Source organism: Clupea harengus, chromosome 26 (genome assembly GCF_900700415.2).
Source record: "Clupea harengus chromosome 26, Ch_v2.0.2, whole genome shotgun sequence".
NCBI classification, from domain to species: domain Eukaryota; kingdom Metazoa; phylum Chordata; class Actinopteri; order Clupeiformes; family Clupeidae; genus Clupea; species Clupea harengus.
Window position 1 is genome coordinate 7,515,627 of NC_045177.1, and position 23,889 is coordinate 7,539,515.

Sequence of the window (23,889 nt, forward strand, 5' to 3'; positions counted from 1 at the left end):
CACCCAAGGCTGCAGCACATCTACCTGCTTTGAATACCAGTTCTGGAAAAACCTGTACTGCTGTGAACCCTTTCCACCTCCCCCCCTGAGTGTAGTGTGCTGAACTCAGGCGCCAAACATTAAACATGAGATATGCTTGATAAAAAGGAGAAGGTCTCAGCTGTTTACCATATCTGGTTTCCCACACAGTAGCCACTCAGCCCTGCTGCTGTTTGCTTTCTGCTGCTGTACTGCTGTGATGTTGGACTGAAGTTCTCAAAAAGTAGGAGAAAGAACTCAGGAGAACAAAACATTTAGGAACAACCACAGACCACAAACACATTCCCTCAGAGGCAACAGTTTAAGTACCGTTAGTCTCACTCTGCATATTAGTTAGTCAATAAACAACTTCTCAGCCAATGAGTTACCAACCTGGTTTTACCTTCTAATGAGAAAATGGCCCATCAACAAATGAAATGATAACAAAGTGAAATGGCACAGCTATGAAAATGTACATGGTAAGTTACAAAAATAAAATGTTGCATCAATCATCAGTCTTACTAGCATTGTCTTTAATACCAATAAAATAGTAGTAAAGAACATTAGAAAAATTCTCTGAAAAGATTCTCTGAGCTTTGATCAAAATAAATATAAGCCCAGGCTATCGGATTTGATTTCATAAAGTCCAAAGTAGTAAACTTGAAGGTGCTTAGTTTGGACATGAATTCCCAATGTGAAGGACAGGTTCATACAGGTATTGCAGGTTATGTAAACACTTGTCTTAGGTTCTTGAGTTCTTAAGCTGCCATCACTAAGACACAGAAGTATGTTCCCACCTGCTCATAAGAGTCATTGAGAGTGACAGGTGAGTAAAAAAACAGCCATTCTTAACTATCATCCATTCTGTGTCTGACCTCTGAAGGCAAAAGTTCTAGAAGGCTCTGCTCTACCACAATTCCGCTCAGTTTGAGGAGTGGGCAGTCACCTATCTCCTGGGGAAGGGACTCTAGACGGTTGCCCTTTAGTTCCAGTCGAACCAGCTGGGCCAGATTGGCCACACGAGAGGACAGGAAGGAGATGCTGTTGTTCCCCAGTGCGAGGGTCTTCAGCCGCTTGCAGGAGAAGAGCTCCTCAGGCAGGGACTCCAGGGAGTTGAAGGCAATGGACAGATACTGCAGGCTCTGCATGCTGCCAATCTCCGTGGGCAGCGCGGAGAGCTGGTTGTGCGAGAGGTCCAGGTGCCGCAGCTTGGTGCAGTAGTAGAGCCGCGCTGGCAGCCGGCGGATCTTGTTCCAGCTGGCGTCGAGCGTCTCGAGCGCGTGCAGCTTGCTGATGTGCTCGGGGATGTAGGCGATGGCGTTGTGCCACAGCCTCAGCGTGCTGAGCCGTCGGCAGTGCTGCAGGCTCATGATCTCCTCCACGGTGGTCAGCTTGTTCTCCCTCAGGTCCAGCTCCTGCAGGCCCGTCAGGCTGAACACCGCGCTGGGGATGCGCTCCAGCTGGCAGCCCATGAGCTCCAGAGACGTGAGGTTGGTCAGTTTCTTCATGTTGCTCATCACCTGCAGCTTGCAGCCCTCGTTCAGGACGCAGAGACGCTGCAGCTGGCCCGCCACGTCCACCACGCCGGGCGGGAGCTTGGTCAGGTGGCTACGCAGCGTCAGCACGCGCAGGTTCTTGAGCTCGCGCAGCGTCTCGAGCGTGGCGCTGCGCGAGGCCTCCAGGCTCAGCGGGCCGCTCAGGTGCAGCTCCTCCAGGGCCTTCAGCGTGTACATCCACAGGGGCACCTGCTCCAGGCCCTCGAAGGTGAGCCTCAGCACCTTCAGGTTCTCCTGCAGGTGGTTGAGGGCGGCGTGCTGCAGCTTGGCCGGGCAGTGGATGAGGGAGAGCTCCTGCAGCTCCGTGAGCTGCGTCAAGGTGGCTGGTAGGGTGATGTTGCTGAGCAGCTCCATCTTCAGCGACTCAATCTCGGGGATATCGAACACCGTGTCTGGCACCCCCGCCAGCATGAAAAGGTGGAGCTCCTGACGCTGGCTGGCGTTGCGAGTGAGGCGGGTGCGGAGCTTCTTGGCGCTCCACTCGTGGTTGAGGTTCACCTGTCTGAGGTGACACTCGCTGACCTCAGACAGGAAGACAGCGAAGCGTTTGGCGTAAAGGGGGTCGTACCGATCGCTAAGGTGCAGCAGGAACGCAAAGTCATTTTTCATGTCCGGTATGTCATTGATGCCGGTCTCCAGGCGGACATGCTCGAAAGAATACTCCTTTAGTGAGCGATGAAAAAGCCAGTACAAGGAATATATGCACAATAATCCATACACTCCAACGAAACAAATGTAGCAATAAGCCAGTTTAGAGAAGAGGTTGGCCCTATTATGGTTACAACAGAATATGTCAAAGCCAGTCAAATCTGGAGGCACTGAACACTTCACCACAATCTCCATGTTGGGTACCAGCGATGCTGTATAAACTGTGATGAGAACAAACTTGAAGACTTTTAGGGATGTCTGGATGACGTACATCTTGTAGAGGAGATCTGCTTCCTCCACATGGGTGCGAAACTTCTTCACCTTCTCGAAGAGTGCCTTGGCCTGCTCCCCTTCTTTCTTGTCCAAGACGGAGGCTGCAGACGCTTCTGGTAGTTTCTTCTCTGGGCCGGACACCACAGATGCCGACCGCAGCAGGGTGATATTCTCCACGTCGGTGCCCATAAATCCATCAGGGTTGATCTTTGACCACGCGCTCCCCTTTCTCCAGCTCACCATCTTCTCCTCTCCCCGCTCCTCTGACACCTCGCTGATGGCTCGCGTGGTCCAGGGCGAGTCAAAGCACTTGCTCAGTATGCTGACAAAGAGCTCGAGCTTGGAGGACGTCCCCGGGAACTTGAACCAGAAGCTGCTGGCCACCATGAAGATCATGGAATGGATGACCACGAGGTAGGGGAAGTACTTGGCAAACCAGTGGACAGCCTGCTCGTAGCAGTAGTGGTTGACAAACACATACTGGTGAATGTCGAGGCCGTTCTTACGGCCAAACACCTCGAGCACGTCGGGCTTGAGCTCTTTGGTGATGCTGAACTCCCACAGGCTGTCGTTGGCTTGGTGCTCTCGGATATGGTTGCAGTCCGTTTCTGCCTTGGAAGGGCTGATGATACGGTTTGGCAGACACGCTATTTTCTCTTGTGATAGCTGTGACAAAGAAAAAAGTTTAATTAAGAAATGTTGGGGAGCATTGTCATTTTTTTTATGAGGAACTGTTTGCATAAACTAGTATTAATGACATGAATGAGAGGGAAAAAAGTAATTCAACTGTAACCTTAAAAAAACAAAAAAACATTCTAATCACAGGGTATGGCAAGCATACTACAGGTCAGACACTATAAAGGTGATCAAATGGGGAAAAATCAACTAAACATTAATATTAGTAAATATAAAAAAAATAATAGTAAATTAATTAATTTCTAAATGTAGATGAAATGTATTAGAACGTAGGCACTATTTATCTCTATGTGTTTTGAGACCTGATGTTTTACACTTTATCACATCATCACTTTTGAATCATTATTGTTTTGCACATTGCAAGTTACACTGTGGGAACCCAGTGCTTAGATAGTCCTCAAGGAACAGATTATCATTACGGGCAAAGACATGAGGAATGAAATACTAAGGGGTGAAGAGGGGTGACTAATCCAATTTTATTGCAAGTAGGTCAGAGGAGTCAAACAAAGGCAAGAGTAAGATTGTGTCCGCTCTCTTCTGCTAACAGGGCACCAGTGATGTACATGTCGTGCTGATGAGTTCACAGAATCACTGTCACACTATAACTCAGTGTACCAGTAACTCAGTGTGTGTTCCCCTGACAGTGTTCTCACGACCAATTACTCTCATTCTATGGTTGGTTGGCCCCATCCAGGAACAAAGTGTCAAATCCAGGACAGCCCACCAGAATGTACTGTGTCAAAAGGCTTTTTGATGTTTGTTAATATGATCTCTTCCGTAAGTCTGTCAGCTACTCTCCAGATATTTATGGCTGTTATCAGCAATGTTTGAGTAGTGTTCATAAAACGGGAGGCATAGTGATTTCCATTCTGCACCACAGGTATGTATCCTCTCATCCCTTCCAATGCAGTCCAGATATGGAGCACACATGCCTTTTCCCCATTGATCATAGTGACGTAAGGAGCTCCTTAGATTTTCTCACCAATTTATTTTGGGTCTGGATCTGCAAATGGCTCTTGGAGGTAGAGCACTCAAACATAAACACAGCTCTGGCTCACTACATGCGAGGTAGTATTAGAGGTGATTTTCTTATTCACTTGCACTTTTCTACTGCTGCAGGCTGAGAACAGCACACACATGCACATGCACACACACCCACACAGGGATGGCACTGAGGTGTCGTCAGTTGTCAGCACTTCAGGAGATCTGCAGATGTCAATGTCTACCACATGCCCTTTCCCTCTGATTTTAGGCTTGCTTAAGGAGGCATGGCAAACTCCCTCATAGTCCTTGGCCTTGCCTTATCTCAATCCAGTTATTTGCTTCTTGAAATAGTTTGACCTTGAGTGAAAAACATTGTCCTCAAAATGAAAGTTAGTCTTGGGTGACCTCCTCCTTGTTACAAAGCCTCTTGCGGCAAACTAAATACTTGAATATATTATGCTTGAATGAAGTCCCATATCATGTGTCTTACCTGAACCGTGCAGCCGAACACGCCGATCATGAGCATGGCGACACAAAGGTACTCAGAGAACACGTCCCACCATGGCTTCAGGACCCGGTACTGGGGGTTTTGTTCTGAGGCAATGTGTCGAAACTCATTCACCGGGATCATCTTGAAAGCTGCCTGCCAGCGGGACGGGAGGGACAGGTTTCAATGGTTTCAATAGCTGGTTGTCCACAGGGTGTTTCCACTAGTATCACCGATCTACAAATTACTGGATGAGATGTATTGAGGATAATATGCTGGGTTATTTGAGTGTTTACAGAAAGAGGAAGAATGAGTACGCTGCCTGCAATGAATGACATATTTGGGTTACAGAAGTGCGAAGCTGCAAAACATCTAAAGAAAGAAATCTGCATTTTATGTACAGTAGCGACATGTGTAAAAATAGAGTAGCTATCGTTCCCAGTGTGTAGGCCGGGGCTATGTCAAATATTTCTCGATGAGTCTCTGAGAAGCCAGCGTTGGACAGTGAAAAGAGATCAACCACAAAGTGAAAAAAGGACCTCTAAATTAAATGTAATATAATCTGGGTGGTGTAGCCTTCAGTCTCAAAACTTTTAGGTGTCATAATACAGTGTCTCGATTTGGAAATAATCCTCATTGACCCATCAATTAGTCCGTTGAAGATTCGCATGTGCGAATTCGTATACCCTTTGAAGAGTTTGAATACTTTTCTCATCTCTGTTGGAATGTAATGCCTCACTTCTCTAGCAGTCGCGTTTAGTTTGCCAGTCTAAATTCTTCATTACTGTTAATATGTTACCTTCATACTATATTGTCTACGTAGCTTTCTATTCTACGAGGCACAAGTGTGCATACGGAATTGAGAATGGCCTTAATTCAGTTTGGATAACAGATAACAATACATAAGCACAATGTAATTCTCCAGTCCGCTCGTTGTCATTAGTCGCAAGGAATACAAAACTCATTCGAACATTTATAGTATTCATTTACCTAAAACACCTCAAAAGGTGGCCAATTCGTACTTACATCCGATCTCCCGCAGTCCACATTGATGGAAGTTTACTAAGGACTGGCGATTACAAGTAATTCAGATAGTGATCCATCTTGGCGAAGCGCGTCAACACTGCACCGCGAGGTGTCCAAAACCTGCAAGTAAGGCGGGACGTGCTTCAGCTTGTTGCGAAAGAGGACAAAACTTCGCTTCCCCAGTTAAGCCCGTATGCAGTGACAGCCCTCCAATCGGTTGAATGGGTCCCACACCTTTCCAAACGCGCAACTGCGCAACAACATCTGAACATGCAGAATAGGCATCATGATGGTGTAGTAGTGGCAGGCCTATTGGCTTGTAGAGGAGTAAACAATGACATGGTCACTTTAAATGACAAATTGCCATTGATTTTCTTCCCTACTTCCGTAAGGCCCGGAGGGAGGGTGGGGTGTGTGGGTAGGCTGCCCCTGCAAACTCCTCTAACGTCACTGACGATATCATTCCGCTGCCAGATTCATCAACTATGTGGGAACTGTCAGCAGCTCACTACATAACTCTTAAAGGTTTAATATAAAAAAAAAACCGACAACACTTAAATAGAACAAAAAGGAAAAACAATTGATTCTCATGTAATGTACAACAAACTATTTAAATATGTTCGAAATCATTCACAGGTTGTCTTTCCCACCTGACCTTAGATCAAGTTCACTGAGAGATACTCTACTTCCACCTAGTGGACAAAATGAGATGGTTGACAAACTCCTTCAACATTATGTTTGGCCTTACTGGCTGGAATGAATACAACCATTTGACAAATTTACAATAAACATATGTTGTTTATTATACAATGTTTTGTACAGTGTATTTCTTGCTGTAAAATTTACAAAGCAATCTTTAAATAATCCGTTAATATTTAACTACTAAAAGGAGAACAAAAAGTGTTCCTTTTCAAATGAAGAGCCAAATTCGAAAAATGCATAAATTGCTGGCATCTCCTACAACACATGCTCAGTTAGAGAGAAATACAACAACAGTCCTATCAGTTACAAAGTGTAAGCCAAGTCCGAGCAAAAGGAAAATAAAAGGGCCAAAAATCCCAAATAAATAAAAAATATCAAGCGCTAGAACTTTGTACAAGACTGTGTGTAATATCAATGTACAAAACATCTTGGAAAAAAATACTAGCTTAAACTGCTGTTACAAATACATTTCCTTCCATGTTGTTAAATTTCTTTGTCTCTCCATGTCCATTCACAAATATTTATTCGAAGAGTCTCTTTAAAAAAAAAAAAATCAAAAAAATCAAAGGGAGGTCTTTTCGTGGCATCAGTGTAAAAAAAAAAAAAAAACACACAACACAGCCGAGAAGCTCCTTGGAGAGAGGTCAGTGTGGTTTCCACGGCGGCGTAGGGTGCTTTTTGTTCACGCCTCTTGAACTCTTGAAAGATCCCGGGCCATGTGAAGTGGCCCGTCTTCTGCCGTCCTTCGCCCACTAGGTGGCGCCAACGCTACATTACGTGCTGGTGGTGGAAGGGGGAGGTTTCCGCAGTTTGCTGCCTCTGGACTACTGATAACAGCTGGGTATCCTTCCTCCCTGGTCGAATGGCAAACCTCTCGTATTTGATCCTCTCTCGTCCCTGTCTCCACTACCTCACGTGGCAGAGTGAGTGGGTCATACTGATCGTGCGCTTGGGCACAGGTAATGGCACTTTTTGCGTTCTGAGGATAAGAAAAAGATGTAGAAATACAAGACATGGGAGAAGAAGCCCTCGGGGGTTTGGCTGAATTGTGGTTTCTACCAAACTGCTCAAAAAACAAACCTCGACCACAGCTTTTGAACAGACTCCACCGTTTGGTTCACGAGAAAAAGTTGGGGCTTTCAGTCTTCGGGGGCATCAGAAGCCTGAGACCATGTCAAAAAAGAAAGATCAGATCACAGAGCAATGAGGTCGATCTGTCTGGAGAACAGTAGGGGTAGCTTTGTCTCATTGAGTCCGAACTTCTAAAGTGTGAAGAGCCCTCGTGTCGGACACATCTCGAAAAGATCTCAGGGAGGTCTCGAGATCTCCTCTCCCTGGAGTGACTCAGCATTAGACTCAGGGAGGTCTCGGGATCTCCTCTCCCTGGAGTGACTCAGCATTAGACAGTGGATCAAATTGATTCAGAAAAAAAACTTTCCAGACAAACCTCTCTACTCTTGAAACACCCAGGACTTTCACAAGGAGAATCCCTTTCATGTGGGGGGAGGGGGGGGGTCATGGAGAGAGACCCTGTGACACACCCCCATGACATGACTGACGACAACAAATCTACTGCAGGTGGCTGGATTGGGACTGGGGCAGACTGGAGAGGGGAAAAAAAGACTGGATGAAGAGTGGGAAAAGAGGAGGATGAGGGGAGAGAGTGATCTGGGGTGGGGTGGGGGTGTTGAGGCACTAATGCTTCTGCTGACACGGGCTCAGCTGTTTTTGACAGGGCTCCATGGTAACGGCCACGCCCACACCACTGCGGCCCGAGGTCATCTTGGTGACCTCCGCCCACGTGTCATTTTCCGGGTCGTAACACTCCACGCTGTCGAGGAACGTGTTGCCATCATAACCACCTATGGGGGTAGAGAGAGGAAAGAGAATCACAGAAGTGCACATATTTCCTGACACTGAAGACTTTAGGTTTGGTTATGCGATTTGTTTTACTATTTCAATTGTTCACTTTTTAAAGTGGTGTCCTGTTTGGTACGGACTTTGAGGAGTGTTTTACTTGTATCCATGCAGACAGCATGTCTTGACATCTCTTAGTCTCTGGACTAGTAGCCATTCGTAACAAGGACGGAGTTTAAGGGATTAAAACGCTTTATGCAGCAAATGTATCCAGTGAGTGTTAAACCTCTGCCTTTGGTGCACAGCACACCTGGATCTCACCATGTTCCACCTCTAGATGGAGCCAGACGTCTATCTACCACAGCACATTTCGTTGTCAAACAGATGGTTAAACATTGCCATTAAACCATAATCAGTTGTGAAATATTCCAGGCTTTCCTTTGAAATGTGCCAGGTTCAACCATGTAAACCAGGTCAACTGAAATGACACTATGGAGAGCTTTTGTGTGTTTTAGTTTCTCTCTGTGGCCATAGCGATACTCTGCAATTCAGCTGGACCTAGTGCATGCGTAGGTCTTACTAGTAGGTCCTATTAGCAGGACTGATCTGACTTCAGAAAGGGAGGGTTAAGGTACTTCTGTCAAAGTACGTAGTGTATGAATCTTATCTGATAAGGAAAAGTATATTGCATCAGTCCCTTACAGAATGGTCCTGGGTAACAATACTTTAAAAAATCACTGGACACCATCATGACATAATTTTTCAGCGCCGGCAACCCACCCATCACGTAGATGCGGCCGTGGAGCGCGGTGACTCCCAGCGCACTTCTGCGGTGGCTCATGGACGCCACGAAGCTCCAGGCGTCCGTCTCCACCTCGTAGCGCTCCACCGTGTTGAGCTGGTTTGTGCCGTCGTAGCCACCCATGACATATATGTGGTTCCCCAGGGAACACACGCCTGGAGGGGACAAGATGGCAGAGGAAGATAGAGTTGAGTAAGAGCTCTTGGCAGGAAGAGAACGAGGCCTGGTAAACAACATCAAAGTCATGTTTTATTGTCACACAGCACGAGAGAACGAGGCCTGGTAAACAACATAGGAGTGAGGCAACCAATGGTGGACATAAGCCAAGAAGTTTGTTTAGTCGATGTTACATTTTAGGGTCACGATGTATTTGACAGTCAGAGGCGAGAGTTAAACAAATATTAAATGATAGATGGGTTTAGGGGAAGGAGGAGACTGGAAAAGCCTGGGGCTGTCTTTTGGCTTTGGTTCCTGTGGCACTCTGGTTCCACCATGGAAAGTTCCCTTCTAACTCCATATTTAGGGGGCCAGGCTGGGTTCCTGTGCCGCTCATAAATAGCAGAGATTTCTGAGGGACAGTTTGCTGGGCTGGAACGATTCGAATTTGGTTGAGATTGCAATGTCTGCAGGGCCGTAAAAAATACTTCTTTGACATTTTTATCGTCGTCTGCTACTGCCCATGGTCATTTAAAGTGAATGTGAGCCGAAACGATAAATCATTTTTTGATCCAGGCCATGAATCAAGAGGATGTTTGTTTACAGTCAAACTTTCATAAGTAAGAATAACATATTGAGTAAGGAGTACGTACTCCAAGAACTTATGAAAATGTCTTCCAACCGGTGGTAAGTAAATATTTTCTAGATGACGGACTGAAAAATGGCTCTGGATTTCTTCCTACGCAGTTGTTATACATATCTGTGCTTTATTCTTACACTCTTTTACTGATACACGTCAGTTCATCTCCAGTTCAACTCATTAGGTCGACAGTGTTCCGTCTTGATCTACGGAGAAGGGTCTTGAGGGTGTGAAGGGAGAGCTGGATCCTCCTTCAAGAACATTTCGCTTCAAAGCTGCTCCTGCACTAAACCTTCAGTTCCGATTGAGACAGTCTCTTCCCAGATCTGCTGGACTAATCACTACCCAATAGCAACAGTGGATGAAAGGTTTGTGGAGAAAGCTCGAGGTCACCATCTACCAGGCTGAGAAATAACCCTGGGGGGCAGACGCAGGTTAAGACTGGTCTTCGGGTTACGTTTACAGTACAGAACTCTGTCTCCTAAAGGCATCCTTGAGAAACCACAGAGGAAACCGCGAAGCGAGAGAGAATGTTTAAAATGATAGTGTCTGTATCGTTTAATGATGGTAGTGGTTCAACGATGAGAAATGCACTGCGGAACGTCAATTAAATAGTCTCGATTTAGCTCCCATCTGCTCAGAGGAGTGATGTTGAGTGAACAGAGGGGTCTAGCTCTGGGGCCGGGCCCTCACTTAGAGGAGTGATATTGAGTGAACAGAGGCCCTCACTCACCTGCCCCACTCCTGACGGTGTTCATAGGGGCCATGGGCTTCCACTCGTCCTTCTCGGGGTTGTAGCACTCGGACGAGCTGAGCCGGTTGGTGCCGTCGAAGCCGCCCACCGCATACAGCAGCCGGTTGATGACGGACACGCCCACCCCTATGCGCCGCGTCTGCATGGGTGCCACCAAGTGCCATGTGTCCCGCTCGGGGTCATACCTGCACACACACACACAGACAGACAGACAGACAGACAGACAGACACACACAGACAGAACAGTCAGAAGTGCAACTCTATCTAGGACACTGTGACTAGCGCGCTAATCTGTTCTTTGGCTGTGATCATTATTTCACAATGGTGAATCATCTAAATTCCAGCAATGGGTACAACATTTACCTCCATTAAATACTGAGTAAGTAGTTCACTATTACAAAAGATTAACTCTAAAACCCTCTCTCAATGCAGCTATTGAAAGCCCTGGCCATGTTGGCATGCATACACAATAGAAAATCATCTTATATTTTTCTTCCGAAATCCTTCCTGCTTCCCGAAAGCCCAGACGCAACACCTAATCAAACATGGCCTCTCCGGAGTTGTGAGATTCTCAGAGTATTTGTCAATGGTGAGTCATCAAGGGCGTCAAGCATCAAACCAATCTTCTTGATTGCTCCACTGGCTACTCAGATCCGTGGGAGGGTGAAACCTGCCTTTGATGCGTACACTGCTAAGAATAGCTACAGTATTCCTATACAGGTTTTCCACCTGGGTTGTGCCGTTTTGTCTTGTTTAACACTTGGCAGGAGTTAGAGTAAGACTTCTCTCTCTCCTGCACCAAGCCTGGGCTGAGTAGAATCGATGCCAGAGTGAAAGCCTTGTCAGCAGCTGACCTAACCTAATCAACTGAAGACTAAATTATGAATGGACAAAGGAGAACGGGCATATAAGCTTCTTTGCTTTTCAGAATAGAAATACACAATCTCTGAAATAGAAATAAATCTGATTGGGTCACCAAACAGTGTATCAACCAATCAGCAGCGAGTTATGCAAAGACTTAATAAATTATAATTTCACTTACACATTTAAAAAACGACAAAAAATATGACCAGGGTTTCGTGAGTTAAACAGAAACCAACTGGCCGGATATGCTTGTGGTTGAGAACTCTGTCTCGAGGGCTAGGGGTTGCAGTGAGGAGGGACCAAGCCTTCTGGTGCGACCGGAGGTCACACTAACAATGCTGACGTGACCTACAGAGATGGTGTGAAACAGCAAACAGCTCGTGAATAAAGTGTGAACACCAAGAAAAACTCACCGCCTTTTACAGTTTTAACTGTAAACAAGCACTTGGCTTCCTTTGCTCACCACAAAACCCACCATACTGCTCATTAAAGTGAGACTACCTCAGAGACTAGTTTCCTGTAACCTCTCCTGGGTCAAAGCTAAAGCTATGATTAGTGTAGCATGCTAACACTAGTGTCCTCACAACAGGTTCGAAGTGAAAACAACAAAAAGTGTCAAGTTTACCGACCCTAAGGACTTCCCTCACACAAAACCTCTCTACACGCGTCCTGCCAATCATGTTCCCCGATCCCCCCCGAAGTCCTCACCTCTCCACGCTGTTGTGGTGGATGCAGCCGTGCGAGCCGCCGACTGCGTAGACCATGCCGTCGATGACGCCCACGCCGATGCGGTTGCGCGGCACGCTCATGGGCGCGCATGGCAGCCAGCAGTTGTTCATGGGGTTGTAGCAGTCCAGCGTGTTGGAGTCCATGTTGCCGTCGGGCGCGTTGTTGCGCCCGCCCACCGCGTAGAAGAGCCCGCTGATGACGCACGCCGCCAGGCCGCTGCGCGGCACCTGCAGGTCGGCCAGCCGCAGCCAGGCGCCCGTGCACGGGTTGTACGCCTCCAGGTAGCTGAGCGACTGGCGGAAGTAGCCGCCGGCCGTGTAGATGAGCTGCGGCACCTTGGGCGTGCGGCACGGGATGCACTTGGTGGGCTTGTGCAGCGTCAGGTCCTGGAAGATCTGCGCCAGGTAGTCCTTGGACTGCGCGTCCCACTCGAATCGCTCCAGCTGCAGCTGCAGGAAGTGCGGCGTGAGGGAGTGGCAGCGCACGGCCTGCAGCAGCGCCTGCACGTAGAGGCGGCGGCTCTCGCGGTCGTACTGCACCCAGGCCACGCAGGCGTGGAACACCTCGGACTCGCAGCGCACGTTCAGCTCGTCGCGGCTGATCAGCGTCACCAGCTGGCAGTGGGACAGGTTGAAGAACTCCTCCTGGGTGGCCACCTGGAGGGAGGAGAGAGGGATGAAGGAGGAGGGGGGGAGGAAGGAGGGATAGAACGAAAGAGGAAGAGATTAGAGAATAGGGAGGGGGGAGAATACAGAATGTAGACATGGTAGAAGTTGGAAGAGAGGGATGATCATAGAAATGCATGGATGACAGAAAAGAGGGATGAGAGGGGGAAACAGATGGGTGAAGAAGAAGAGAGAGATGATATGAATATGGGAAAGGTGTGGGGGTGGAGGAGGAGTACAAGAGGAAGAGGAGTACAAGAGGAAGAGGGGAAGGCTACGTTAGACACTCAGAGACATGCTTCTTTTGACAGCCTACGTCTCATGGAAAAGGCCTGGAGTCTAGGCAAATGTTTAACCCTCATTCACTAGTTAACCACGCCGGGGCAATCATTACCATAACTGTACACAGAGAGAAGAGCTTTACATATTTACCTCTTATCTAAATGTTTATCTACTGTAAAAGGTCAGCAAGAATACAGTGAAGCAATCAATTCAAAGTCATCCAGATGTGTAGTCTTAAAATCTATTGGTTTGGAAAGCTTAGCTTCAGAGCTTCAGAACTGGGTCATGCATGCTGAATATCATCACCATTCAAGCGAAAAAATATCTTTATTCATGCCTGGGCACTGTGGTGGTAAGGCTGAAACAAACCTGACAATTCAAACGGAACTATTTCCTTAATTGGGTGGGGTTGGCGGTCACCCAACTCACAAGTCGTGAGGCGTAGCCAAGCGCATGAAAGGCAAGAGACTGCCAATCAACTGGATCCTTTTTGACTTCCATAAACAGTTTTGCTTTTATTTGTTGCTCAGTCTTTTGACATTCTCACCAAACTATAGAGAATACAGATGTCTGCTTAAGTGTGGGATCAGAGTTGGTTAAGGATTAAGATTATGCTTTGGATTGGTTGACAGGTGAAGTTGTTAATGGAGATAAATCTAGTCTGTAGATATTTTCTAGTTAAATGAACAATCGGAGCATACGTAGATAGTCTGTAGAACCCAGTTTGACCCATTTTGTTGCACAATAGGATTGCTTTGTCATAGTACACACACACTCCAGGGGATCAATCTGATCACAGTCTATTGCATATTATCTATTCTGCAAAGTCTGTTTCGACACACCCAACCTGGATAACTGGGAAAATAACAACATAAAGCGATAAATCCATTCAGATGGCACGTACCAGAGAATGCTCTGGCAAAGTCTGGTGCTTTAATTAGCTCCATAGAAACAACAAGTCTTGTTCCTTTCTGAAGGCACCTCGCACACCAACATGAGTCAGCGTTCCTTTTGAAGCTCGGCTTAGCATGACTCAGTACGCGAGACACACCCAATTCCCAGAAGAAACCAGTTCACTCTGTGGCAGTGTGACACCCTTGTCTTGCTATGCAGGCGCGCAGGTAAACCCCTACCGCCTACACACCCCCCGCTGGCCTTCTCTCTCCACAGGTCTCCTTGCAGATTATGTCTCCAAGGCTCAAAGGCGGGAAAAAAATAACACCTTGTTCCTGAGGCGGAGAGGAAACCAATAAAGCTGGCACCCAACTGCGACGGTAAGGCCCAGACTAGTCGGCTAGGTGCAGGGTTACGGTGGGAGCTCCACGCAGCACCACAGGTGTTGTCTGGTGGCTGTAATAAATTAATAAATACCAATTCAGTGGTGTGATGTGTCACTTCTAAGTAGTGATATGAGTCATTAACTAGATATCGCTCACGGCAGATTTTCCCAGGGTCTGATAAAGTCACAGAGACAACTAAATCAAAGGTTTGACATGCAAGTGGCATGGGAGAATGGACAGTGATCTCCTGATAACTTCACGTCTTTTCACTCCTTTGCTGTGTGTAAACAAAGCGGGGGTCTCCGAGGTTTGACACGTGCGTGCGGTCTCAGAGAACAGGCATCACCTTCCCACAGATGACCCTCATCTACACTGTTTGGTGACAGAGAGACTTTACGGGCTGCCTTTCAGCACACCACCGGCGATTTAGAAGGCCTAAACGTTTAGGTGACAAAGCAAAGTCTACAGAGTCAAGAGTAGCATCTGACCCCCTCAAGATGAGCAGAGATTAGCTTAGCAAAAACTGTAAGAGCATGGTAGTTGCTGCTGACCTGACTGTTATTAATGTAGTGAAGCATTCATCATTACCCCAGAGTAAAATATTACTTCATACTTTAATCATTAATCTTGTGTAACATCCCAAAACATTTAGCCAAAACAGACTCCTGGTTGGCTGTTTGACCTACTTGGCTCAAGTTGACCTAGAACACTGCTGAGAATCCTAAAATCGAGCTTTAGCCCTAGTCTAACATTCAACTTTATCCAGAGAGAGTGGAAAGTTTTGCTTGGTTGGCTTACCTGGATTAAGTTAATGTAGAGCAGCATGTAGCTAGAAGATCTAGACTTAGGCTATTTTTTTTTGTTAAATGATGTGCTTAACATCTGATCACAAGATCAGTAGGCCATGATATGGCAGGACAGGACATGTCTTTCGCCAAATCCTACCAATGGGAGCAGAGACACTGATGACCATTCAGTTTATTCTGATTGGTCAGGCTGCCTGCATGCATGCTTATGACGGGCCAGATATGGCCATGAGTTGGCAGTCAGGTGGACTGAGGGGACTGGACAGATGAACACCACTGCTGGCGAAATTATATTTACCTGAGCCCAGTTACCCGGTTAATAATCTCAAGACCCATGTTAGCGTACACATGTGGTGTATGTGTGGAACGTAGTCTAGTGGAACGAGTGGGAATGATAACTGCATTGACAGCATTCAGAAGCTCTAAACCAAACGTCTCCTGAAGACAGGATTCAAGGAGGTATTGGAATCTTTGGTTAAAAGGGGCATGGGACACAACACACAGCAGTTACAGGTGGGACTTACAGAAAAAGCCTGTAGGCAAGGCCTTGTCAGAGTTCAATTTCAGCACGCTTCCAGTGCACATGTTCAACTCATTGTCTCCAGACTGGTGAACTCTTGTGACTAGGGTATGACTCCTGTGACTTGTAACTATTTGCTATATATATATATATATATAACCATGTAACTATTCGCTATATATATATATATATATATAATATATATATAACCGTATAACTTACACACCTAGTTTGTCGACAACTTTTCCCTTATTTACATTTCCAAGCCAGATTCTGTTATTTACATGAAATATTACAAGACTGAATCGCAATATATACAGCATCACAATAATTAACAAATCGCAATATGTATTGAATCGGCAACTAAATATTGTTAAATCGCTAAATATCGATTTTCAGAGGTCTCTGGCAATTTACACCCCTACTTGTCACGTAGTGTGGAAGTCACATCTGGCTCCCGTAAGACTAGCCTGTCCAAGGAATTGTCACAGCTAACTGCACCATGTTCCTCGACCGGCTGGGTGACTGACCTGGCTGAAGTTCATGTAGATGTACTCTCGGGCCTTCTGGTGCAGTTCAGTGCATCCGATCTGCTCGGCGAAGTTGGCGATGCCAATGGCATTGCTGGGGTCCAGCTGCGTAACCAAGAAGTCACAGCAAGCCTTCACCACGCTGTCGATCTGGTACATGACGGCGCCGTTCATCACATGGATCACACACTTCTCGCCCACCGAGATGCTGGCGGTGTAGGCGAACTCTATCAGCCGATCCATTACCTGTGAGAAAAATGGAGAAGGAGACGTTACTTCTAGGGACACCAAGCCCCTTTTGAAATCACCAGTTTTCTATAGACTACGTAGGTGACAAGGAATTGAAAAGTGGTAGCTGATTTAGGAGAGGCTTCATTGTCCGTTTTTAAATACATTGTTGCACACAAAATGCACACATCGTCTCTACCAAGTTGTACCACCCCGAGTCAGAAGAAGACACAAAGTTGGGATCCAGATCAGCATACCTCGGTGTGTATCAAAACAATAATTGAAAGTGAGGATGGAAGTTCTGTTTGTTTGAGGTAAAGGCAATTTTTTATGTTAAGTGCACAACATTCCTCTAATTTATGACCAAAATCTATGAAATCCAAAATCATGAAATATTTTTAGGACACAGCCTCAAAACCAACTGAGAAACAGCTCCTCCATAAAAGTTCACGAGTGTACGTCATGTCCCAGCTTATCACTGGCCAGCTGCACAGCTCCCGTCATCAGTCAAAGTACACCGAGACTGAGACTCCTGACACGTCATTCCTTATCAACATCTGTCTGTTTCTTTCTCTCTCTCTCTTCTAGATAGCACCCGCTCCCCTTTTCAAAGTAAACTGTGTAAAACTGTTCACAGAGGGCAGACAAGAGTCTGCCTGATAAGGGCAGGTGTGTGAAGAACGGGAGGCTCCGATTGGTCAGATTGGTCATTATCTTGGGAGAATGAGTGATAATGGGTCAGCATAGCCCAATAAGTGGGTCAGCACACTTTCATTTTAACACTGAGTGAGCTACTAAAATGCCCCTTCTCTGCATATGATAAACTTAATGCAATTCAAAGGTTAGGATCTAAGTCATTACATACGGACTACTTGCAGGCTTGAGAATGACAGTTATAACTGCAGTTTATTGCAGTCTTATATGGACGGAGTAATACTGAAACCAGAATTATCCAGGACTAAGTTACATGTTATTGTAGTGTTATATAACGAATACTGTGTTTGCTAATGTTATGCAACTGAAGAAGAAAAAAAAAAATCAGGTTGTTGGAAATGGATATGTAGGAAAATCTGGAATATTACTTTCATTCATTTCCTCAGGCATTTTCACGGGCACATGCAATAAATATATTTCTACTGCAAGCTGTGACAAATCAAGGTTTTGAGGCGACAGCTGAGCATGCATGAAAGCCCATTAAATGAAGTATGGAGAATCTGAGGATAGGATCCACACCATAGTGGAAATCATATCCACACACCTGAATACTCCACTCCACTCTACGGCATACCACATTTAGTTTGACACTGAAACTCCCAACTATTTCTGTGGGTTAAGCCCACACCCACTGTCGCCCCATCGGACAAGAAAAAAAAATACCCACCCGTGGGTGGATGCCCTCGATGGGGACCATCTCCATGCCACACTCCTTCAGGCCGTTGGTGAACATGGCGCGGAAGACGGGCGAGGACGAGGCCAGCACCACCTTGTGCGCCACGAAGTCGACGGCCTCCAGGTCGTTGTACTTGACGCGCAGCGTGACGTCGCAGAGCTGCCGCTCCAGCCGCAGCTCGTTCATGATGGCGAAGGCGCAGCCCGTGTGACTCTCCAGCGTGTAGCTGAAGACGCGGTGGCCGTTGCGCGTCGACGGCGTCACCTCCGCCTTGCATTCCGTCATGCCAGCCGACGAGTACATCCTCACCGGCGACGGCCCCCGGGCACAATCATCCTTGCTCGCCAGGGCAAGACAGGGTCAGGGCAAAAGCTTGGGGGAAAAAACAAAAACAAAAACAAAAAAAAACACAAGGGCAGAAGAACAGGGTAGCAACAGATGGGCCAAAACTACAAGTCCCAGAAGAAGCCAAATGGGGCTGAGGACTGAGGTGTGGTTCTCACTGCCTGAGGGATGCAATCACAGTCACGGTCTAGAGTGGAGCTGGGGGGACTTCCATTAACATGAGAGAGAATAAATGAATGGCGGGCCCTAGGGGCAATACTGTGCAGCCTGGGCTCCCGTTTGCTGGGAAAACACCTAGAGAGACGGGGACGCTGCCATTCCGCTCGCACTGCTCCGTGCACAGTCCATCTACCGACAGCACCCAGGGAGGGGAGACCACGAACGAGTGGCACGAGTGGCACGAGGAACTGCTGCACCTATGGAGCCTGGTGAGTCAGCGCAGGTCCAGAGGTAAATGAACCGTCTGCTGATATGACTCGCACAAATACACCGTCACGCCTTTCCCTCAGGTGAGGGGGGATTTGTTCAAAGACTCTTCTGCCACCATGAAACAGCTAGCCCGACTCTTCTGGGTAGATAAGGGGGTTTCTTTTTTTTTTTTTGGACAAGGTTGTTAGTTCCGTTGTTTGGGTCGGCAACAGCAGAGCGCAGCAAGTCTTGACACAAAGTCACAGAAACTAGGACAGCAGATAGTGAATGAGGTGATGCTCCATTAACACAATTTCACTGCACTTTTTGAGGGCAAAAATAATCAGATTTACATTAGTCTGAGGATGTGGTGCACCATAAAGATGAGGAACAGAACTTTGCTATGCGCAGTTCGTAGCCATTATTAAGCAGTTGAAAGTCACTTAGAAAAATAAATTAAAGATTCAACATATTGTCTCCTAAAATCTGCTCAAGCCATCAGGGGAAGTTTAGTCCGTAGTCAGTACTAGAACAACGTGTGCAGACACTGAGAGATCATTGTTTAAATTGTGGACATGCTGTTGAGACTTATGAGGCTACAAGGTATCCATCACATGTGTGAGAAGGCCAAGTCCAGAAATGAGGCTCGAGGTGAACTGAAGCAGCCAGGGTGGTGAAAATGAGTTACTTCCTCAGAGGGGTTAAAGGTTCCCGACACATGACTCAAGGAGTGCAGCTGGTGACGTCTGTTGAGGGGGGGGGGGTCCTAGAAATCTCTCCGCTCAGGGCATCTCCGATGCAGTCGGGCGAACACTGGCAGGCTACACGGACACCTAAAGAAGGAAAGCGAAACACGAGTTAGGAATTGTGTTTACACAAGGAGCTCTCTCAGACGCATGCCGCGCGAATACCTACCCAATTGAGTGTGCGTCAGCCTCACCTCTGATAAAGAAGACATTTCCCTACAGTCGCTACAGTGTGATTTATTGTTTTTTCAAAGATAGAATTCCTACTAAGTGACATTCCCAAAGTTGAGGCTTGTATTTTAACTGATCATTAACCTATGACTAAAAAATGTCTGTTTAATCCCTTTACCTATTCATAAAATATCTGATAGTCTTGTGCTCAGTCTTCCCTCAACCATTAAGTAGGTCTAGATATGCTATCAGCCTGTAGCATGCATGTTTGTGTGTTGAGCTGTGCAGGCCAACTTGAGTGGCTCAACAGATGCCAAAGGGGGAATGCAAGGAGTGTGAAAGAGATAGGCACTGATTTAAGACACTGTGACGCAGTTACTGAGGAAGACAGAGTGACTTAAGGACTGCATCCAAGCGTCAGCGTGACTGTGTTTTGCTTACGTCCTGTGACTAATCTGGAGAAGCGGAGTGGAGAGGAGAGGAGGGGAGGGGGCAAGAAGGTATAAATGTCTTGTTCACAAATCTCAACTTTAATGCTGAGCACCGCAAAAAAAACTATCATGTGCACAAAAGTGACAGTGGAGTTGTTGTTTTGGGTTCTGTCAAAACTTGAGGCAGATTTGATCGATTGGGAAACATCTGTAAAGTCGGAGCCCTTGGCAGACAAGGAGAGAGTACAGCACTGAAGGGGTAATGAAGCGTAGCCGTAGCCTTGACAGAGATGCAGGCATTTAGATGAGATAAAGGTTTGCTTGCTTAGCGCGCTGTCAGGTGAATGTGGTGAGGTACGTGTTGTTTGGACACGGTTGTCACAAACATGAATTGTTGGCAAGAAGTAACGTTCCCAAGTAAATATGACTAATCCTCCGGTAGAACTTCTAAGGCAGCAATTTTATATCTTACGAGTTGAACAGGGTGTTCCCTCTGGCAAGCTCATTTTATTGGGTCACGCTTGCCTTGTTTGGGAACAAAAAACCGTTTCCCTAGAAATGTGAGAGGAGTACATATTTTAACTACAGGGATGTTGCCATGCGCCCAAATGAGCACACTGTTAAATGGTGAACATAAATGACTTGCAATGACAGGCCTAAAATCCCAGCGCTACAGCTCCGTTTCCCCGCCTAACTTGAATATTTAAGACGAAGAAAGTGGGCCAATCGATGCGTTCATTTCTATTTGGATAAAATAGACAAAAGGTAAACACAACCTTCAACCAAATTTCGTTTTGAAGTGGCAACATTTTAAACGCAACTGACTTGAGCCATTTCAAAACTACTCCGGGTGTTTGCGTAATTCAATACAGTAAAGGTCACAGACACTCGGTGCCACTTTCTCCCGCTTTAAATATTAATCAAGTCATTCATACACCATTGAGAAGCGAATCATTCAAGTTATTTAAGTCGAAGTCATCGCATTTTAAGACCTGGCTGCCTTATTGTAATTAACTTGCGGCGAAACGTAGGCTACTTAACTTTTCAAGAATATATTTCCGCTAAGGAGTAGCACTACAGCTTACTACAATAATAAAGCTCTGGAATTTGATCGTGTTAGACATCTGTGAATGGGTGACATCTGCAAAGTGTGCGAAATGAAATCTCCGAAAATTCTAGGCAACAACATTTGGATGAATCAAATGTTTACGGACCATCTGGCAAATCGCCTTCTCCAGTGACTCATCTGATCATGAAGTATGTGCAACGATGTGGGAGGAAATAGTGGAACTGTAGCCTGTTTAGCGAAAACATGACCCAGAAGTGCAGTTAATCCTTATGCAAATGTCAAAGTCACTGTTCTTACTGCATCCTTCTTTTTCTCTGTGGTAAAGTAAGCCACCAAAACAAAAGAACTCCTCTGAAATCATTTGTGACTGAAGCAGTCAGATATAAACTGCCACATTTCGTTTCTAATGCATTGTTCTATCACACAGCTTTTTTGCTGCCATCTCTCATTACGCAAAACAAAACTAATCGAAGCCTGAACAACAACAGTAGGTACCTCTCAGAATATTATTATGCGGTGCACGCGAACATTGAGAAACAACACCGTAGCTATACTCCAGCGACCAAGCGACAAAACATTTCAATCGATAGCAAAATGAGCAACTCGAAACCCGTCGAGTGGAATGGACAAAACAACGTTACCGATGTAGAATATACATGGACACAGTATATTATTTGAAGTTGACTAAGGACCACGTTTGGACCAAGTGTGTGTAAAATGCGTCTACTTACAGATCCAGACTGAAATACATAGAGCCAAATTCTTCCATCTCTGTGCGCCACAGAAAACCAGGGGTAAAGCTGTAACTCACCATGACTAAGCATTGTACTAACGTCGCCTAGCTGCCAAAATAAGAGTTCACCTTTAAGACCACAGGGCTTACCTCGGCATATAACTGCTGCTTCTCCGCTGAAACTGAGGACTTTTATGCAAGTATTTGTGAGCAATTAAGCATGTGAGAATGAAGGAAGATCTGGGGTATACATTTGGCAATGTGCCGGCTCATGCTGTCAATCATCTTATTTGACAAGAGGATCATTTGTCAACCTGAAAACGGATTTATAACGCCTAAAATTTAAATGTAGCTATTGACGTGTAACGTATCAGCACAATCTAGTAGATTTTACTTCAGATGTAGCATACAAATGATTTTATTTAGGGTAGTTAATTGCTTACCTTGAAAATAGTCTCGTATTACAGTAAAGTAAACCCTGCAACACTATTCCGGTCTTTTTCTGATATTGAATTGCTCACTAAACTTAATTTCGAGCGACTGGAGGATTTCTGCCTGTTCCCTCTCATATCTCCACAATGCGATTCGTATTTTTTCCTGTAGGTTACCTTACGTCATCGTTTAACAGACTGCTCAGCTGTTTCAGCCTCAGCTTTGTAGCCTACATGGACTCAACGTTACAGTGTTTCAAATTGTATCGTTTCGCAAGCTTAATTTGGTGAATGGCACTGGAGGCTATTTCCTGATAGGCCTTTTTAAATACTTTATTTTAACTGCTTACACTTTTATTTTTCGCTTCAAGAACAAAGTTCAACCCACAACCACAAGGTGTCGCTATATGTCTAGGCAACTGCGTCCTATGAAAATAAAGTGGAACTTCTTCCGAAGTTCACTGGTAAAGAACACCATATGATAAATGCATGGCTTGAGTCTTCAATAAATAACTGTTTTGAAATAACTCACATCTGTAACTTACTTAATGATTAACAATAATGTCTTTTGTTATGTTTGTCTTCACTTACAGTTAGGTTTGGATGTGATATATATATAACATTTAAATATAAATATGTAGATATATATAATATAAACATTTGCATAACAGCAGGTTGGCTAACCTTTACTTTTATATTATTTTACCTCTTTTGTCTGTGAAAATCAACTCCCAGGTTCAGTCAGGTTAAGACAAAGTTATGTTGCCTCACGCCTTAGCATTGCTCTTTCCCACTTATCATGTTCCTTCCATGAGGTGAGATCGCCTCAGGGCCGTTGAGAGAGGGTGCTATGCGGAGGAAACACAGTCAGCTCTATGGTAGGGATTCTGTCGGACGGAGAAAGATGGGTGGTGCAGATCAAGCAATGGGAAACGTGCTTGAAAAACTAGTGTGAACATGTCCAGAAATACCTATATCTTGGATACATTTACATAGCTTTGTGAAAGGTGGTTTTTCACACATTCGGAGAGAGAAAGGGAAGGAGAGAAAAAGCATTTATCTGCTTTGTAAGGTTTCAAAAAGATCAACTACAAAAGTTGAGAGGCTTTCCAGTCTTCCTGTGGTTATAACTGCAAAATATATGAAACCCTAAGTTTTCTTTGTGTGGGAAATAGACTCTTGAACTTAACACATGAATCATTTTCCCCGAACCGTCTTACATCTGCAATCAATTTAATTTTATTATATATGTTTAATTGGCTGGGCTGCAGTGGTTGAATTTGGGGCAAAATTTGTGAGTCAGTTCAACTCTAACAAACCTCTAACAGAAAGTGAGTCATGCACTTGTCCTTGCATTAAGTTTGAGTTGAGGTGTGAGACCACAGGGGGTGGGTGTGTGTATTACACAGGGGGTAAGTGTGTGTATTACTAAGTATTTTGGTGATGGTTGTATGTATGTAGGTGTTCCACAGAGACAGAGACTGAACAGCTATTTGTGTGAATTTGTGAGTTCATATTTTTGTGAAAATGTACGTGTGCGCTAATACCTGTACGTTAGCTCTCTGAGTTTGGTTGGTGTGTATCTGTATCCGTCTGTGTGAGTGTGTGTGTTTGTGAGTGAGTGTGTGTGAGTGTGTGTGTGTATGTGTGTGTGTGTGTGTG

At 45.6% G+C, this 23,889-nt stretch overlaps 2 protein-coding genes across 4 annotated transcripts; both read right to left on the reverse strand.

Annotated features, from left to right (window-relative positions):
• Positions 1–276: 276 nt before the first annotated feature.
• Positions 277–6,354, reverse strand: si:zfos-323e3.4 (volume-regulated anion channel subunit LRRC8C). Of its 2 annotated transcripts, none has more exons than XM_012838845.3 (3): positions 5,689–6,354; positions 4,666–4,818; positions 277–3,161 (listed from the first exon to the last, which is right to left on the reverse strand). In XM_012838845.3, exons 2-3 carry the CDS (start codon positions 4,804–4,806, stop codon positions 867–869), a joined length of 2,436 nt encoding a protein of 811 aa, XP_012694299.2. In that variant the 5' UTR covers positions 4,807–4,818; positions 5,689–6,354; the 3' UTR covers positions 277–866. The 2 variants fall into 2 exon arrangements, with proteins under 2 accessions (XP_012694299.2, XP_031419411.1); XM_031563551.2 differs by having other exon boundaries at positions 4,666–4,909.
• A 112-nt stretch (positions 6,355–6,466) lies between these two features.
• On the reverse strand, positions 6,467–22,383 carry keap1b (kelch-like ECH-associated protein 1b). 2 transcript variants are annotated; one of them, XM_031563552.2, is made up of 7 exons: positions 22,240–22,383; positions 17,885–19,479; positions 16,276–16,521; positions 12,172–12,848; positions 10,579–10,784; positions 9,028–9,204; positions 6,467–8,252 (listed from the first exon to the last, which is right to left on the reverse strand). In XM_031563552.2, exons 2-7 carry the CDS (start codon positions 18,194–18,196, stop codon positions 8,086–8,088), a joined length of 1,785 nt encoding a protein of 594 aa, XP_031419412.1. In that variant the 5' UTR covers positions 18,197–19,479; positions 22,240–22,383; the 3' UTR covers positions 6,467–8,085. The 2 variants fall into 2 exon arrangements, with proteins under 2 accessions (XP_031419412.1, XP_012694314.1); XM_012838860.3 differs by lacking the exon at positions 22,240–22,383 and adding an exon at positions 21,795–21,963.
• Positions 22,384–23,889: the final 1,506 nt, after the last annotated feature.

Excerpts from the sequence above, each read along its gene's own strand:
- si:zfos-323e3.4 (XM_012838845.3), bottom strand. The coding sequence starts at position 4,806 with ATGATCCCGGTGAATGAGTTTCGACACATTGCCTCAGAACAAAACCCC. Across the intron at positions 3,162-4,665 it reads TGTTCGGCTGCACGGTTCAG|CTATCACAAGAGAAAATAGC; the intron begins GTAAGACACATG and ends TCTTTGTCACAG.
- keap1b (XM_031563552.2), bottom strand. The coding sequence starts at position 18,196 with ATGTACTCGTCGGCTGGCATGACGGAATGCAAGGCGGAGGTGACGCCG. Across the intron at positions 16,522-17,884 it reads TCGAGGGCATCCACCCACGG|GTAATGGATCGGCTGATAGA; the intron begins GTGGGTATTTTT and ends TTTTTCTCACAG. Across the intron at positions 8,253-9,027 it reads CGGCCGCATCTACGTGATGG|GTGGTTATGATGGCAACACG; the intron begins GTGGGTTGCCGG and ends CTACCCCCATAG.